Source organism: Heteronotia binoei, chromosome 3 (genome assembly GCF_032191835.1).
Source record: "Heteronotia binoei isolate CCM8104 ecotype False Entrance Well chromosome 3, APGP_CSIRO_Hbin_v1, whole genome shotgun sequence".
NCBI lineage: Eukaryota > Metazoa > Chordata > Lepidosauria > Squamata > Gekkonidae > Heteronotia > Heteronotia binoei.
Window position 1 is genome coordinate 60,576,363 of NC_083225.1, and position 15,072 is coordinate 60,591,434.

General features: G+C 42.3%; 1 protein-coding gene across 1 annotated transcript in view; it reads right to left on the minus strand.

Annotated features, from left to right (window-relative positions):
• Positions 1–1,458: 1,458 nt before the first annotated feature.
• The window catches only part of LOC132568279 (arylsulfatase H-like), a 30,627-nt gene continuing 17,013 nt past the window's right edge, over positions 1,459–15,072 (minus strand). The window contains exons 7-11 of the mRNA XM_060233918.1: positions 13,552–13,688; positions 12,551–12,685; positions 8,346–8,508; positions 7,121–7,242; positions 1,459–1,826 (exon numbers count right to left, since the gene is read on the minus strand). Of these exons, the coding sequence (XP_060089901.1) occupies positions 1,465–1,826; positions 7,121–7,242; positions 8,346–8,508; positions 12,551–12,685; positions 13,552–13,688 (919 nt within the window). The 3' untranslated portion in view covers positions 1,459–1,464. The remainder of the gene's footprint in view (positions 1,827–7,120; positions 7,243–8,345; positions 8,509–12,550; positions 12,686–13,551; positions 13,689–15,072) is intronic.

The window sequence follows — 15,072 nt, forward strand, 5'->3', positions numbered from 1 at the left end:
TCATCCTAGCTGAGTGGTGTTTTGATAACCCTGTTCCTTTAAACTGGGCCGGTGTTTTAAACTGCTGGGAGCCACTCTAGGACTTCATATGGGTAGGAAGATGGAGAAAGAAGTTCTTGTCACTGCAGCTCCAGATGGAGAAAAAACTGGACTTGTTAAACTGTGTTCCTGTTTGAAATTGTGATGTCTTGTTATTTTGATGCCTTGCATTAAGGACACAATGCTGAGTTCCCTAAACTCTACTTTCCACAGTTCTACCCCCAAATCTCCAGGTATTTCCCAACGCAGATTTGGGCAACAACCCTATGCTAGACAGCTAGTAATTTCAGCTGTTCACAGCATCCTAAGACTGGAAGCAGGTTGGAAGAATAAACTGTTGCAAAACTTTCAAACTACCATGTTGTTGGAGCTCAAGAGCAATCCAAACAGAATTTGAAACTCAGAATCTTAATCAGATCTATTCAATAGGGTTTACCCTGTAAAAATGTTTTAGTATTACACTAAATTATAAGTCTCAAACGCTTATACACTAGAAATCTTGCTGGTCTTTAGTTTTATTCAGAATGTAAGCTTTCATGTGCATGCACACTTCATTAGATAATGAAATGGGGTACAGTGAACAGAGTTACATATAGCTGGTGGGCAGCGGTTAAGCATGCAAAATAGATTCTAACTTGGTACTATTTTGCCATAATAACTTGGTATTATTTTGCATGCTTAACCACTGCCTACCAGCTATAAGTAACTCTGCTCACTGTACCCCATTTCATCGTCTGATGAAGTGTGCATGCACACGAAAGTTTACATTCTAAATAAAACTTCGTTGGTCTTAAAGGTGCATAAAGAGATATGTTCTTGGAGTACAAAAATACCCCCAATTTTTTAAAAAAAGCAATTCTTTTTGACTTCTTGTGAAAGTATGTTTTCAGGCTGTCAATGTTTGGTTACTGTGAACCACAATGGCTTCTGTCACCACAAAAATAAAAAAGGAAGGCCATTTTGTAACATTGGAATTTAGTTTGGGTAACGGATATACCCCCAAATACACAATGCATACGTTTGGTCACAGGACTGCCACAGAACTATTCTATAGCTGAGAAGGGTGAAATTCTTCCTATAGGCTGAACTGGTTCTTTTTACCTCCTCCAGCAGAGAATGTAGAGGAGCATGAGGAACATATTTATTATTTATATTTCAACAATTTATTTGGCACCCTGATGTCATATAATATTACTTGGTTCTGATGTCTTGGCAGGTATGATGAGAGAATTAAGTGGGGAAGACACTGCCTGACAGGATTCCCAAATCACATTGAAGCCTCCTACCCTATCGAATAGAGAACACCAACTAGTTCAGTAATATATTCTAACTAAATATATATTTTTTAATGTTTTAGAGGTGCGGAGTTTTCCTTCCATAAACTACCTGAAGTAATAAATTAACCACGAAAAACAACTGTTCATTTTATAAGTTAGCATCATTTTCTTTGTCACACCAGCAGAATGGAAACATCCCACAGCATGGCTGCAGCCATGGTTTCCACAGAAGGTTGTATACAGAGAGCTGCTGTGGGACAGGAGAGAGTGTCCTGCGATGGTCATCTATAGCTTTGTCTATTCTTCTGAGAACAGCATAGAACAGTAGCTCAGTGTCTGGTGACAGAGGCATAGTCTCTGAAGGGTCTCGAGAGAGGTCAAACAGCAAAGGCGGATCATGGTGAGTTACGCCTTCTCCAGAACATGGGCAAAATCTGAGTTCATAACAACCTCCAGCCCCTTCTGGTTGAAAAACTGGTGTCACATAATGGGCTTTCCAAACATTTCCACCTGGCAAGAAAAAATTCATATGATTAAAATGCAAATTGAAGCTTGATGCTATGCATAGCAAGAAAGCAGATCTTGTTTTTGGGGCTGTCATTTTTCATTATATGTGCAACACAAAACTTTTAACATGTAGACCCACTCCTGCTGGAATTGACTAAAGAGAAGGAACAAAACAGCTTAGTCCATTTAGTGAGTGATCCTATCAACATTCTAGTAGATGTTTAAAGCTACAGTTCTATCTTCTATGAATGCAGCTATGCCAACAGTTTTCCCTAAGACAGGCTGCAGAACAACACTGAAGTAACCAACATTATGCACATCTATTCTGTGGTTTTCTACATATTCATGATTCAATTCTGTTGTGTTTTTTTTACTGGGGATGGCAGGTATCTTTGAGATACATAGTTGAATAGTTCTTACTTTATATCCTAACTTTATATTCATAAGAACATAAGAGAAGCCATGTTAGATCAGGCCAATGGCCCATCCAGTCCACCTGTGGCAGTGAATTCCACATGTTAATCACCCTTTAGGTGAAGAAGTACTTCCTTTTATCCGTTTTAACCTGTCTGCTCAGCAATTTCATCGAATGCCCACGAGTTCTTGTATTGTGAGAAAGGGAGAAAAGTACTTCTTTCTCTACTTTCTCCATCCCATGCATTATCTTGTAAACTTCTATCATGTCACCCCTCAGTCGACGTTTCTCCAAGCTAAAGAGCCCTAAGCGTTTCAACCTTTCTTCATAGGGAAGGTGTTCCAGCCCTTTAATCATTTTAGTTGCCCTTTTTTGAACTTTCTCCAATGCTATAATATCCTTTTTGAGGTGCGGCGACCAGAACTGCACACAGTACTCCAAATGAGACCGCACCATCGATTTATACAGAGGCATTATGATACTGGCTGATTTGTTTTCAATTCCCTTCCTAATAATTCCCAGCATGGCGTTGGCCTTTTTTATTGCAAACGCACACTGTCTTGACATTTTCAGTGAATTATCTACCATGACCCCAAGATCTCTCTCTTGGTCTGTCTCTGCCAGTTTACACCCCATCAACTTGTATTTGTAGCTGGGATTCTTGGCCCCAATGTGCATTACTTTGCACTTGGCCACATTGAACCGCATCTGCCACATTGACGCCCACTCACCCAGCCTCAACAGATCCCTTTGGAGTTCCTCACAATCCTCTCTGGTTCTCACCACCCTGAACAATTTAGTGTCATCCGCAAATTTGGCCACTTCACTGCTCACTCCCAACTCTAAATCATTTATGAACAAGTTAAAGAGGATGGGACCCAGTACCGAGCCCTGCGGCACCCCACTGCTTACCGTCCTCCACTGCGAAGACTGCCCATTTATACTCACTCTCTGCTTCCTATTACTCAGCCAGTTTTTGATCCACAAGAGGACCTGTCCTTTTACTCCATGACTCTCAAGCTTTCTAAGGAGCCTTTAATGAGGAACTTTATCAAAAGCTTTCTGGAAGTCAAGGTAAACAACATCTATCGGGTCTCCTTTGTCCACATGTTTGTTCACCCCCTCAAAGAAATGTAACAGGTTAGTGAGGCAAGATCTTCCCTTGCAGAACCCATGCTGAGTCTTCCTCAATAACCCGTGTTCATCAATGTGCCTACTCATTCTGTCCTTGATAATGGTTTCTACCAACTTTCCCAGTATTGAAGTCAGACTGGCTGGCCTGTAATTTCCCGGATCTCCTCTGGAACCCTTTTTAAAGATGGGGGTGACATTTGCTACCTTCCAGTCCTCAGGAACGGAGGCAGATTTCAATGAAAGATTACAGATTTTTGTTAGAAGATCCACAAGTTCAACTTTGAGTTCTTTCAGAACTCTCGGATGTATGCCATCCGGACCCGGTGACTTATTAGTTTTTAATTTGTCTATTAGTTGTAGGACCTCCTCTTTTGTCACCTCAATCTGACTCAGGTCTTTCAACACCCCTTCCAATATTAGTGGTTCTGGGGCGGGCAAACACTTCTCATCTTCCACGGTGAAGACGGAGGCAAAAAATGCATTCAGCTTCTCAGCCATTTCCCCATCCTCCTTCAGTAATCCTTTTACCCCATGGTCATCCAAGGGCCCCACTGCTTCCCTGGCTGGTTTCCTACTTCTAATATATTTGAAGAAAGTTTTATTGTTGGTCTTTATGTTTTTTGCAATATGCTCCTCATAGTCCCTTTTTGCCTGCCTGATCACAGTCTTGCATTTGATTTGCCACTGCCTGTGTTCCCTTTTATTAATCTCACTTGGACTGGTTTTCCACCGCTTAAAGGAGTCCTTCTTACCTTTTACAGCTTCCATTACTTTGTTTGTTAACCATGCTGGCCTCTTCTTATACCTGTTTGTGCCTTTCCTAACTTGTGGTATGTATTTTATCTGAGCTTCTAGGATTATAGTTTTAAATAGTCTCCAAGCTTCCCCAAGGGTTTTCACCGTATTTACCTTTCCTTTCAGTTTCCTCCTCACATGCCTCCTCATCTCAGAGAATTTACCCCTTTTAAAGTTAAATGTGGTTGTGGCGGTCTTTTTGGGCAACTCCCTATTTATACAAATGGTGAAATCAATAACATTATGGTCACTGTTCCCAAGCGGCGCAATCACTTTTACGTCTCTCACCAAGTCTTGGGCATTACTTAGGACCAGATCCAGGATCGCCCCACCCCTGGTAGGTTCTGAGACCATCTGCTCCATAGCACAGTCATTGAGAGCATCAAGAAACTCAATCTCTTTCTCTCGACCAGAACACATATTGACCCAATCAATCTGCGGGTAGTTAAAATCACCTATTACAACACAGTTTTTACGTTTAGCCGCTATCTTTAATCCCTCCATCATATTATAATCGTCCTCTCTCTTTTGATTTGGTGGGCGATAACAAACTCCCATAGTTAAATTTCCTTTTGGGCCCTCTATTTCAACCCAAAGCATTTCTAAAAGGGAATCTAATTCTCTGACCTCAGTCTTACTGGACCGTATATCCTCTCTGACATACAGAGCCACCCCACCTCCAACCCTTCCCTCCCTATCCTTCCGATATAACTTATATCCAGGAATCACCGTGTCCCACTGATTCTCCTCATTCCACCAAGTTTCTGAAATTCCCACAATGTCTATGTTTTCTCCCAACACTAAACATTCCAATTCACCAATTTTACTTCGGACACTTCTAGCATTTGCATACAAACATTTATAATTTCCCAAGCAAGCTAGGCCCGCCACCTCTCTCCTGCCGCCTCGAGACTCTAGCAGACAGTCCATACTGTTTGTCACCATCACAGTGGACAACTCTGATCCGTTACTCGGTAGAAAAATAGAAGCCAACCCTTTATCTCTTTGAGACGAGTCCTCCCGAACCAGAGACATTCCATCTCCTGTCGGCTTTCCCCCAAGATTTAGTTTAAAAACTGCTCTGCCACCTTTTTGATTTTAAGCGCCAGCAGCCTGGTTCCATCCGGAGACAAGTGGAGACCGTCTCTTTTGTACAGCTCCGGCTTGTTCCAGAAAGCATCCCAGTGCCTAACAAACTTAAACCCTTCCTCCTTACACCATCGTCTCATCCACACATTGAGACTTCTAATTTGCGCCTGTCTCTCCTGCCCTGCACGTGGAACAGGTAGCACTTCCGAGAAGGCCACCTTGGAGGTCCTGGCCTTAAGTCTCCCACCTAGCAGCCTAAATTTCTCCTCCAGGACCTCATGACTGCATTTCCCCACATCGTTGGTGCCAACATGCACCATGACCACAGGCTCCTCCCCAGCACTGTCTATCAGCCTATCTACTACATGCGTAATGTCCGCTACCTTCGCACCAGGCAGGCAAGTCACCATACGGTCAATACGCGGTTTTGCCACCCAGCTGTCTACTTGCCTAAGGATCGAATCACCAACTACCAAGACCCCCCCTCTCCCCCTGCCCAGGGATGGTTCCTTGGCGCGAAAGGATACCTGCTCACCAACCGAAGAAGAGGTCCCTTCTGAGGGCGCATTCCCCTTATCCTCAGCAAGGTGCCCTGTTCCCTCTCGACCCTCACGCTCTCTGGCAGCAAGGGGGCTGCCACATTCAGAGTGGGGCTCATCTAATACGCCCCCGAGAGTCTTCCCCAATTGCCTAACTGACCGTCTCTGCTTCTCCAGGGCAGTCACCTCGGCCTCAAGGGTACGAACTCATTCCCTGAGGACCAGGAGCTCCTTGCATCGAGCACACACCCAAGACTTCTGTCCTGTGGGCAGATAGTCATACATGTGACACTCAGTGCAAAACACTGGAAAGCCCCCACCCCCCTGCTGGCATTCTGCCTTCATGATATATATATTAAATATACAGTCCTCTTTAAATGCTGTTGTTTACGTGGCTCCCCTTCTGGAAGGTCAACTTACCTTATTGGGAGAACAAGGAAATCAGGGATCTGGGTTCCTGGTCCTTAGGAAGCCCCCAGGCAAAGAGCCACAGGCCAAGAGCCCTTTAGCTCTCGCCCTTTGGCTCGCACCAAAGGCTCGATGCATATACTCAATGCATATACAGCTGAACATGTGATTTACAGCAAAGGGGGGGTGCAAAAGCATGCAGGAAGCTGACTATCTGGTACACTGGCATACCTTGGAGATATGCCTGTGTCTTGGCCTCCCCCAACCAGAATGATACCAACCCTCAGACACCACTGTAAACCTACACGTAAACTGAATTAGCAGAAAGTAAGTCAGAACTTCAAATACTGAAGATTTCTCAAGATCAGTCACTACATCAACAGTCTTCAGATATGGAAATATGCTATCTAGAAGTGATTATTCCCTTTCCAGTATAACGCTATTAATTGTTTTATAGGTCTATTTATTCTTTCAGATATTGGTATCCCATCCACATTTTTTTTTAAGAAAAAAGTCAGGGTGGACAACAGCTTTACGAGAAAATTAGAGATACAAGGTTGCTCTTCATGGCTGAAACCAGGATTTTTGTAACTCAAATTTCCCTAGTCCAAGTTTAATAGTTATAATAGGTTGTAATAAATAATAATATAATAATAATAATAGGTTGCCAGCCAGGTGGTGGCTGGAGATCTCCTGCTATTAAACTCCAGGCAACAGAGATCGGTTCCTCTAGAGAAAATGGCCTCAGGATCCACCCTCCAAACCTCCAGGTATTTCTCAACTCAAAGCTAGCAACCCTACCATTACAACATCCAGAGAAGACTGGGATTTTGACAGGGAAGCCATCAATTTGTTGTGGTGGTTTTTACCCCAAATTTTAGTGATATTGATTGTTTGAGAAAAGTCTTTACACTTACTTTCCTTGTGGTGCCACCGTGCTGCATGTAAATACGCCCCACAATAGTGAAACATGAATTCATGCTCTGAGCGTTGCACAGATCCCTGCAGCAAAGGGATCAGATTTCGACCATCGATTACCCTGAAGCAACCAAGAGAAAGACAGTCAGATCACATCTTCAGATTAGTTCTGCATTCAGAACTCTGAATTAATATACAAACTGTCATTTGTAATATGCTGAGAGCAAATTGAAGTGTACAGGGCTTTATTATTTTAGATTTTTAAGAATAAAGCACTATAGGGGTCCTTGGGGAATTGGTAGGTAGGTAGAATCCCTTGTTTAAGCACTGAGTCATTACTGACCCATGTTTTCTTGGCAGACTTTTTGTTATGGGGTGGTTTGCGGTTGCCTTCCCTAGTCATCTACACTTTACCCTTAGCAAGTTGGACACTCATTTACTGACCTTGAAAAGATGGAAGACTGAGTCAACCTTGAGCCGGCTTCTGCCAGGATCGAACTCAGGTCATGAGCAGAGCTTGGACTGCAGTACTGCAGCTCACCACTCTGCACCACGGGACTCCTGGGGAATTTATGGGGCAGTAGATTGTCAGCAGTGTTATTCTCTTATCATATAAGTTATCCCAGTTCAATAAATCCCAGTAGATGTGGTAGCTCTGGGTATCCACAACTGGAAGGGATTTCCTCCCTTCTCCCTTCCTTCTGGAGCACAAAATGCCTAAGGAAATGCTGGGGAAAAAGGACTCCAGCTACATGGGAGAAGGGGGAGGTCAGAAGTCTGCAGCAAGAGGAGGCAAATCTGCAAAAAAAGTCCTCCTCTTTTTCTCTGTGAAATCCAACAACCCAGCCACACAAGTTTCATTATTCTTGTGCAGAACAATTTTGTTTCAGATCTACTGTTCTCTGAAAACACACACCAAAGAGTACATATAGGATTTTGGATCTCAGCAAAAATCAAGGGGGGACTGAGCAGCCAAGCCTATTTTAGTGTCTCATTTAGCCCAGTCCTATGCATACATCTCCTCAGAAGTAAATCCCAATGAGTTCAATGGGACTTGTACTGAAAAAAAGAGTACATGGAATTACAGCTTGAGAGTACCACATCCAGAATACTGTATGCAACATATGTGGTTGGAAATGCGGATCCAATCAGGTTTTGATGTCTGTGTTTACCTTCAGCCTTTGCCTGAATTTTGATGAAGTTCTAAGCAGAAAAATATTATACCTGTCCTGTGGTACTGTCCCACCAGCCAGGTGAACTAGTGTGGGATAAATGTCCATTAAGCTTGTAGGTTCATCAATAACCGTGCCTTCAGGTAGCATTCCTGGCCATCTGAATAATCCAGGGACACGGATTCCTCCTTCCCAGCCTCCCATAGCTTTTCCTCCTGCAGCCAAATCATACAGTTCAGAAACAAGAAATATTCTTAACTCAAAAATGTTATGGTTGAAGGATCTAGATCCTTTTAACATAAATTCATATCATATTTTATATTAAAGCCTGAGATTTCTTGACCTGCTGTCCTGAGTTTGATCTAAATTCGGAATTTTCTAGTATCTGTCAGAAAGTGATGATAATATACTGAATTTGGAGTTTCTGTCAAGCACACAATAATGTCTGTGTAATCCATGTTTACTCTAGCTGGGGATGGCATGCTAAAGATACATACTTGCAGACATTGTTATTATGAAGAAACTAAAACTGGAAGCTTTCCTTAATTCATGGTATTTATGGAAAGATAACATGAAACAGGACTATTCCTCTAAAACTAATGTTTCAGCTAGTTAAAGTTTTGACAGATTTACTATTATATCCCTTAACTGATCTGTAAAAGTGCCGGTCACAGAAAACATTACTGAGACTTTTTTGCTCAAGCGTATGTGGATATTTCCTGAGCACTGCAAGACACATTCTGCTAAAGGATGTCTGAGCAAAGTTAAAGAATACTTTACCCTCTAGCCATCTAAATTCTGAGTGACAGACCATGCTCTATACCTAAGTTGATAATTTGTTTCCTGCAAGCTTCTAGATGAAATTTTAATACATAACCTGTATGACATATTGAATACTGTGACAGAGGTATATATGTCTTTAACTAATGATTAAGATTTGAGTCTTTTCTCTGAGATGAAGCACTTTGAATAAACTGACCAACTTTATAACCTATAAAGGTTTTGTTTTTATATCTTCTGCAGTTTTGTGTTTTTATAAGGAGGTTTACTGGGCCTATCTAGTAGGTGGAATTTTGTGTGATCTTATATTAATACTCTGTAAGAAAGAATTTAGAACCTTTTTCAGTTAAATGTGTTAAATATGGAAAGATAGTAACTTTCTCACAACATGGGTATATTGGCTATGCAGATATAGATATATTACCCATCCTTAGTTAACATTTCTAGTGCTACTAGAATACTTCCACAAGGGGATGACTCTTTGAAGCTCTCATTGCCAGGGCCAGCGCCTGGGAGTAGGCCAAGTAGGCAGCCACCTAGGATGCCACCTGGCATAGGGGCATCACAAGGCACCCCCTCTCCTCACGCCCCACACCTGCTGCCTTCCAGACTTTGCACGCTTCAATATATCACTGAGGGGGGGGGCGAGGCATGGGGTTCAGTCTGGGGCACAATAACCCCTAGCGCTGGGCCTGCTCATTGCCATTGTTAATACAGAGGCATTTGCAATCTCAATGGAACATTCATAAAGTAGTTCTCTCCACACTTCTTTGCCTCAGTCCCATGAAATCACCTTTGCAGTGAAATAAAAAAAAGTAACTGCAGTGCTACATCATTATTAGAAAATACTTTTTTAAAAAAAAAAGAAGCCTGAAAATGCCTTCTAGTGATGTTGGGGAGGGTGGACTGTGGACACAGAAGTCCAAGGAAAGGAAAATAGCACTAATGTGAGTGGGAAAAATAAGCACCTGAAAAATAAACACCTGTCCATCCACAAAGTACATTTGCTTGTTTTGACCATGCTCTTTCTCAAAAGACTGTATTGAGCCAGGATTGAGAAACAATGAAATAAAGTAGAGGAAAATCTGAACACTGGTGGATTAGACATTTTCCAGATGCTCTCAAAACTCATGCTCCAGTATGAATGCCAAGCAAAAGCAAAACCTCTGTAGGAAAGCAGTCCAAGGCTGCAGTCACACACACTAAATAATGCACTTTCAATTCAACTTAAATGCACTTTCTAACTGTATTTTACTGTGTGAACTGGCAAAATTCATTTGGAAAGTGCATTGAAAGTGCAATGTTTAGTGTGTCTGATTGCAGCCATAGACAGCAAAATAGCCAGGACCTTTCAGCAGTCTACAGAGGCCCAAGCCCCTAGATAAAATAAAAATTAAAATATGACACATGAGATCCCTAAAAACAAGATGTGAAAAAGTCAAAATATTGATCTATAGACTAATAGCAAAGTTGGCTATGTCTGACAACACTTACATTCATGACTGGAGCTGTGAAAAGGCCCCAGGTTTGCAGAAAAATGAAATCTAATTTTTTTTTAAAAAAAAAATACTGAGGGTTTTAAAAACCTGAAAAGGAGCACCTGTAGCTTCAAGCAACTGATTTTCTTGGTGACTGCTGCTAAGCAACCACAGTATTCCAGGATGGGTTTCTGTGAGAAAAAAATGCACCTTATGGCACCTGGGTTTTTTGGCCACTGTGTGGCACAGAGTGTTGGACTGGATGGGCCATTGGCCTGATCCAACATGGCTTCTCTTGTGTTCTTATGTAATGCAGAGGGGATGTAGGGCTGCCAAGCTCCGGCCGGGGCAGGGGAGCCCCTGGTTTGGGGAACCCCAACCCACCAGGATGGAGCAGGCCACTGGGGGGGAATCCCTGCCCCCAAAGGGCCCCATCATCACGTGACGTGCCCTGCAAGATGATGTCACTCAGAAGAGACATCACACTGGGCATGTTGCACCAGGGATGCTTTAGGATTCATGGTAAAACTACATAGAGTTTTTACCGCGAATCCTATAATGTCTCCAGCAAGATGACATCACTTCTGGTTGATGTCACTGTACTGTAAGTGTGAAGTTGTGTGATGTCACTGTACTGTAAGTTGCCTGTTGTGTTCCGAGTTCGCTTCAAGGTGTTGGTATTAACCTTTAAAGCCCTTTATGGTCAGGGACCTGCCTATCTACGGGACCGCCTTTCCCCATATATCCCCCAGAGAGCACTGCGATCAGGGACAAAAAATCTGCTGTCCGCCCCTGGCCCAAAAGAAGCCAGGCTATCCGCAACAAGATCTAGGGCCTTCTCGGTGGCAGCACCAGAACTCTGGAACACCCTCCCAGAAGCTATAAGGGCCCTGCGGGATTTGTCGGCGTTCCGCAGGGCCTGTAAGACCGAACTGTTTAGGCAGGCTTTTCTGGTTGACTGAAAATGGGCTGCCACCGGACATCCTACAGAAGCTGGTGGTCATAGTCAGAACCTAATACCGCCAGACTAGACTGAGATAGCGTAATAGTTTTTAACCTATAAATGTATTATGGTTTTATATGTTTTTATGGAATTGATTGTTTTTATGATATTGTAAGCCGCCCTGAGTCCGCTTGCGGAGAGGGCGGGATATAAATATGAAGTAATAAATAAATAATAAATAAATGAAGTGTGCGTGAGAAAAGTCCCCTGCTACAGCACCAGAGGGATTTGGCAATCCTATGGGGATGGCAGGGTTCTTTCCAGGTTTATTTTGGCCTCTGAGGGAGGATTCATTGGGGCCAGGCTTAGGCCTAGTTGGCAACTTTAGAAAGAGAGAAGGAAGCAAAAAAATGGGGAGAGACTATGAGAGCTTTCAGGAAATAGGAAATCATGGGAAGGGGAAAATGAATTGCCTCTCACAACTCCTTGTGAGTTTCTGCTGGTAAGTGTCTAAAACTAGGGTTGCCAGCCTCCAGGTGGGGCTCGGATATCTTCTGTTTGTGCAACTGATCTGGGATGTGGACTCTATGTCATTGTTTCATGCTGAGTTCCTTCCCCTCCCTAAACCCTGCGCTCTCCAGACTCCACCTCCCAAATCTCCAGGTATTTCCCAACCTTGAGCTGGAAACTCTAGTGAGGCCCCCTTTGAGCTTGACAGGAGCCATTTTCAGGGCCAATGACCCCTGCCTGTGGACTGAAATATGTTGGCTGTTCCTACAGATTCTGCTGATTTGCTCTGAAACTTTTCATCTGTCCTGCTCTGGTCAACTTGATTGTTTTCACTTGGAGACCCTACTTTGGATTCTTTCATACAAACTATGCATGTGTCAGAATTTTGTGGACTGCAAACACTTCCTTTTTATCAACCTGACTTTTGATGTTCCAGATATTTAAATTACATCCAGCATAAGATGACATTAGACAGGCTACTGAAAACAACAGATCACTGAAAACATTTTTAGGAAATATACTTGAGTGGAAAATTAGAATCCTCACCTTTGTATATGCCATTCCAACCACCTAGCTGAGCATTTCCTTGTTGAGCCTCTAAGTGGCCACCATGGTCAGAGGTGAAGTAAGTCAGAGTGCTGTTTTTCAAACCTTGATTGTCAAGAGTATTCAGAATTCTTCCTGTAGATTAATAGAAATGTAGTTATGCTAATTAATCATGTGAAAGTTAAAAAAGTAACATTTTGAATTATTCTGGACAATTAAATGCACCAGAATAGCATTGTTGAGCTAGTGCATCTAGCCACTTTTCTCAGCTGAAGTTTTTAAAAACTGTCCTTCCAAATATAGCTATTCTGTAAAGCTAGTCAAAGACACTTGTGAAGAACAACTTTGTCTCACTGTTAATGCTACTTATTTCATATTTAAGGAAGACTCAGAGAGCAGATTAGTGACAACCTTAATGAAACCAAGTTTCTCCAAACATACAGCAACCATTCTGCAAATGCATATAGCGGAATGAGGTAGTATATATAGAATAGATCATACAATTTCTGGCTGCAAGCAGAGCAAGTTAGTTTAAATGCTCCATTATGTAAAGTAAAAAGACTAGCTCAACAGAGAAATAAAGTGTGTTTACACACACTAAATAATGTGCTTTGCAATTGGATTTTTAGTGTGTAAGAATAGTGAAATCCATTAGCAAACAGTTGCCATGTGAAAGCACCCATATATTCTAGTTCAGCCTGCTCCTTTTCAGCTCCTCCAACATGCTAGTTTTGCATTTGTAGGGAGGTTTTGTTCTTGTAAAAAACCCAGTTTCTCAGTAGAATCAAAACATTCTACTGGGATCAACAGTGGAGCAGAAACTATGTTTGTGATATCAGAAAGAAGGACTAGACATTATGAGGAAGGCTGTACTGGAAAACACCACATGGAAGCAGATAGGCCATGAATAATTTTACATGTAATCTAGCCTTAAACTGACCTTTCAAGTAATATCCATCAGCCTTTCAGTAAAAAGTGTATCTTGTTAAAATGTTATTTACCTATCATCCAGTCCATTTCTTCTACATTATCACCATACAATCCATGGTTGCTTTTTCCAGTGAAATTTTCTGTGGTAACCAGTGGTGTGTGAACATGCAAGAAAGAAATGAAGAGGAAAAATGGCCCATGCTTGTTTCTATAAAATAAAAAGTCCCATGTAAAATGAAATTATTTAGATATAATTCTTTGATATGCTTGTCAATGTATGGTGCAGAATCTTTATTAATAACACTAGATAATGAATGATAAAATCCTATGCAGAGGTAGGGTTGCCAAGTTTGACTCAGAAAATATCTGGGACTTTGGGGGTGAAGCCAGGAGCAAGGATTTAACAACAAAAGTGATGTCACATCCTGTGATGTTACTTCCAGGTCAACAGTCAATTGATATCACTTCCCAAAGTCCACCCCTTCCAATGATGTCACTTCCAGCACACTGCACCACAAACCCACCCCCTCCTGTGATGTCACTTTCAGGGCACTCCCCCAAACTTGAATTTTCTCTGAAGTCATGGATGGGGGTTGTAGAGTTGCCAGCTCAAGGTTGGAATATTCTTGAAGACATGGAGATGGAGCCTGGGAGGATAGGACCTCAGTGGGCTACAACACCATAGTGTTCACCCTCCAAGGTATCAATTTCTCGAGTGGAACTGACTTCTGTATTCTGGAGATGAGCTGTAATTCCAGGAGATCCCCAGGTCCCACTAGGAGGCTTGCACCCCTAATGCATCATACTAGCTGCTACCTCAGAAGCCACCTCCAAAGGCGAACCCAGGCAGATAAGTTACAGCCATGCACCTATCTGAACACAAAGAAAAAATTTCTTATGTCTTGTGGTTTGGCAACCTGTACCTGAGACTAATAGCTATGAACCATAGCTAACAGTTATAAACCTATCACTTCATTATATTTGTTAACATTTTCCAAAATAAATACCTGAGATTGTTAATGCAATTATACTTCATTCACATGTGTCATTCATTTGTATTCTTTAAAGAGAGAACTATAGCAGAAATACAGGTTGACATATAAACCAAGGAATAATCCCTTCCTCATGCCAATAGCTTCCTTGTGTTAACACTTATCTGCCAGGACAGGAGTGGCCAAACTGCAGCTCAGAAGCCACATGAGGCTCTTTCACACATATTGTGCACCTCTTGAAGCCTCCACTGCCCCGTTAGCCCCATTTGTCTCTTTAAATCACTTCTCAAGCCAAGCCAGCCAGCAGCTTGGAGAATGTATTTAAAATTGCTTTCTTTCCATCTCCTGAGTCCCGCCCCCCCATCTATTTGTCTTTCCTTCTTCATTCCTTTCCTGTCTTGCAGCTCTCAAACATCTGACATTTATTCTATGTGGCTCTTACATTAAGAAGTTTGGCCACTTCTGTGCCAGGAGATACAGCAAGCCAGCAATGATTTGCCTTCCTCCCACTCATGCACTGCAGCCTTTTCATCTTCTTATGTTTCTCCCCACACCACCTTGCACTCATACACTTCCACCCACCCACCCTGCTATTAGGCA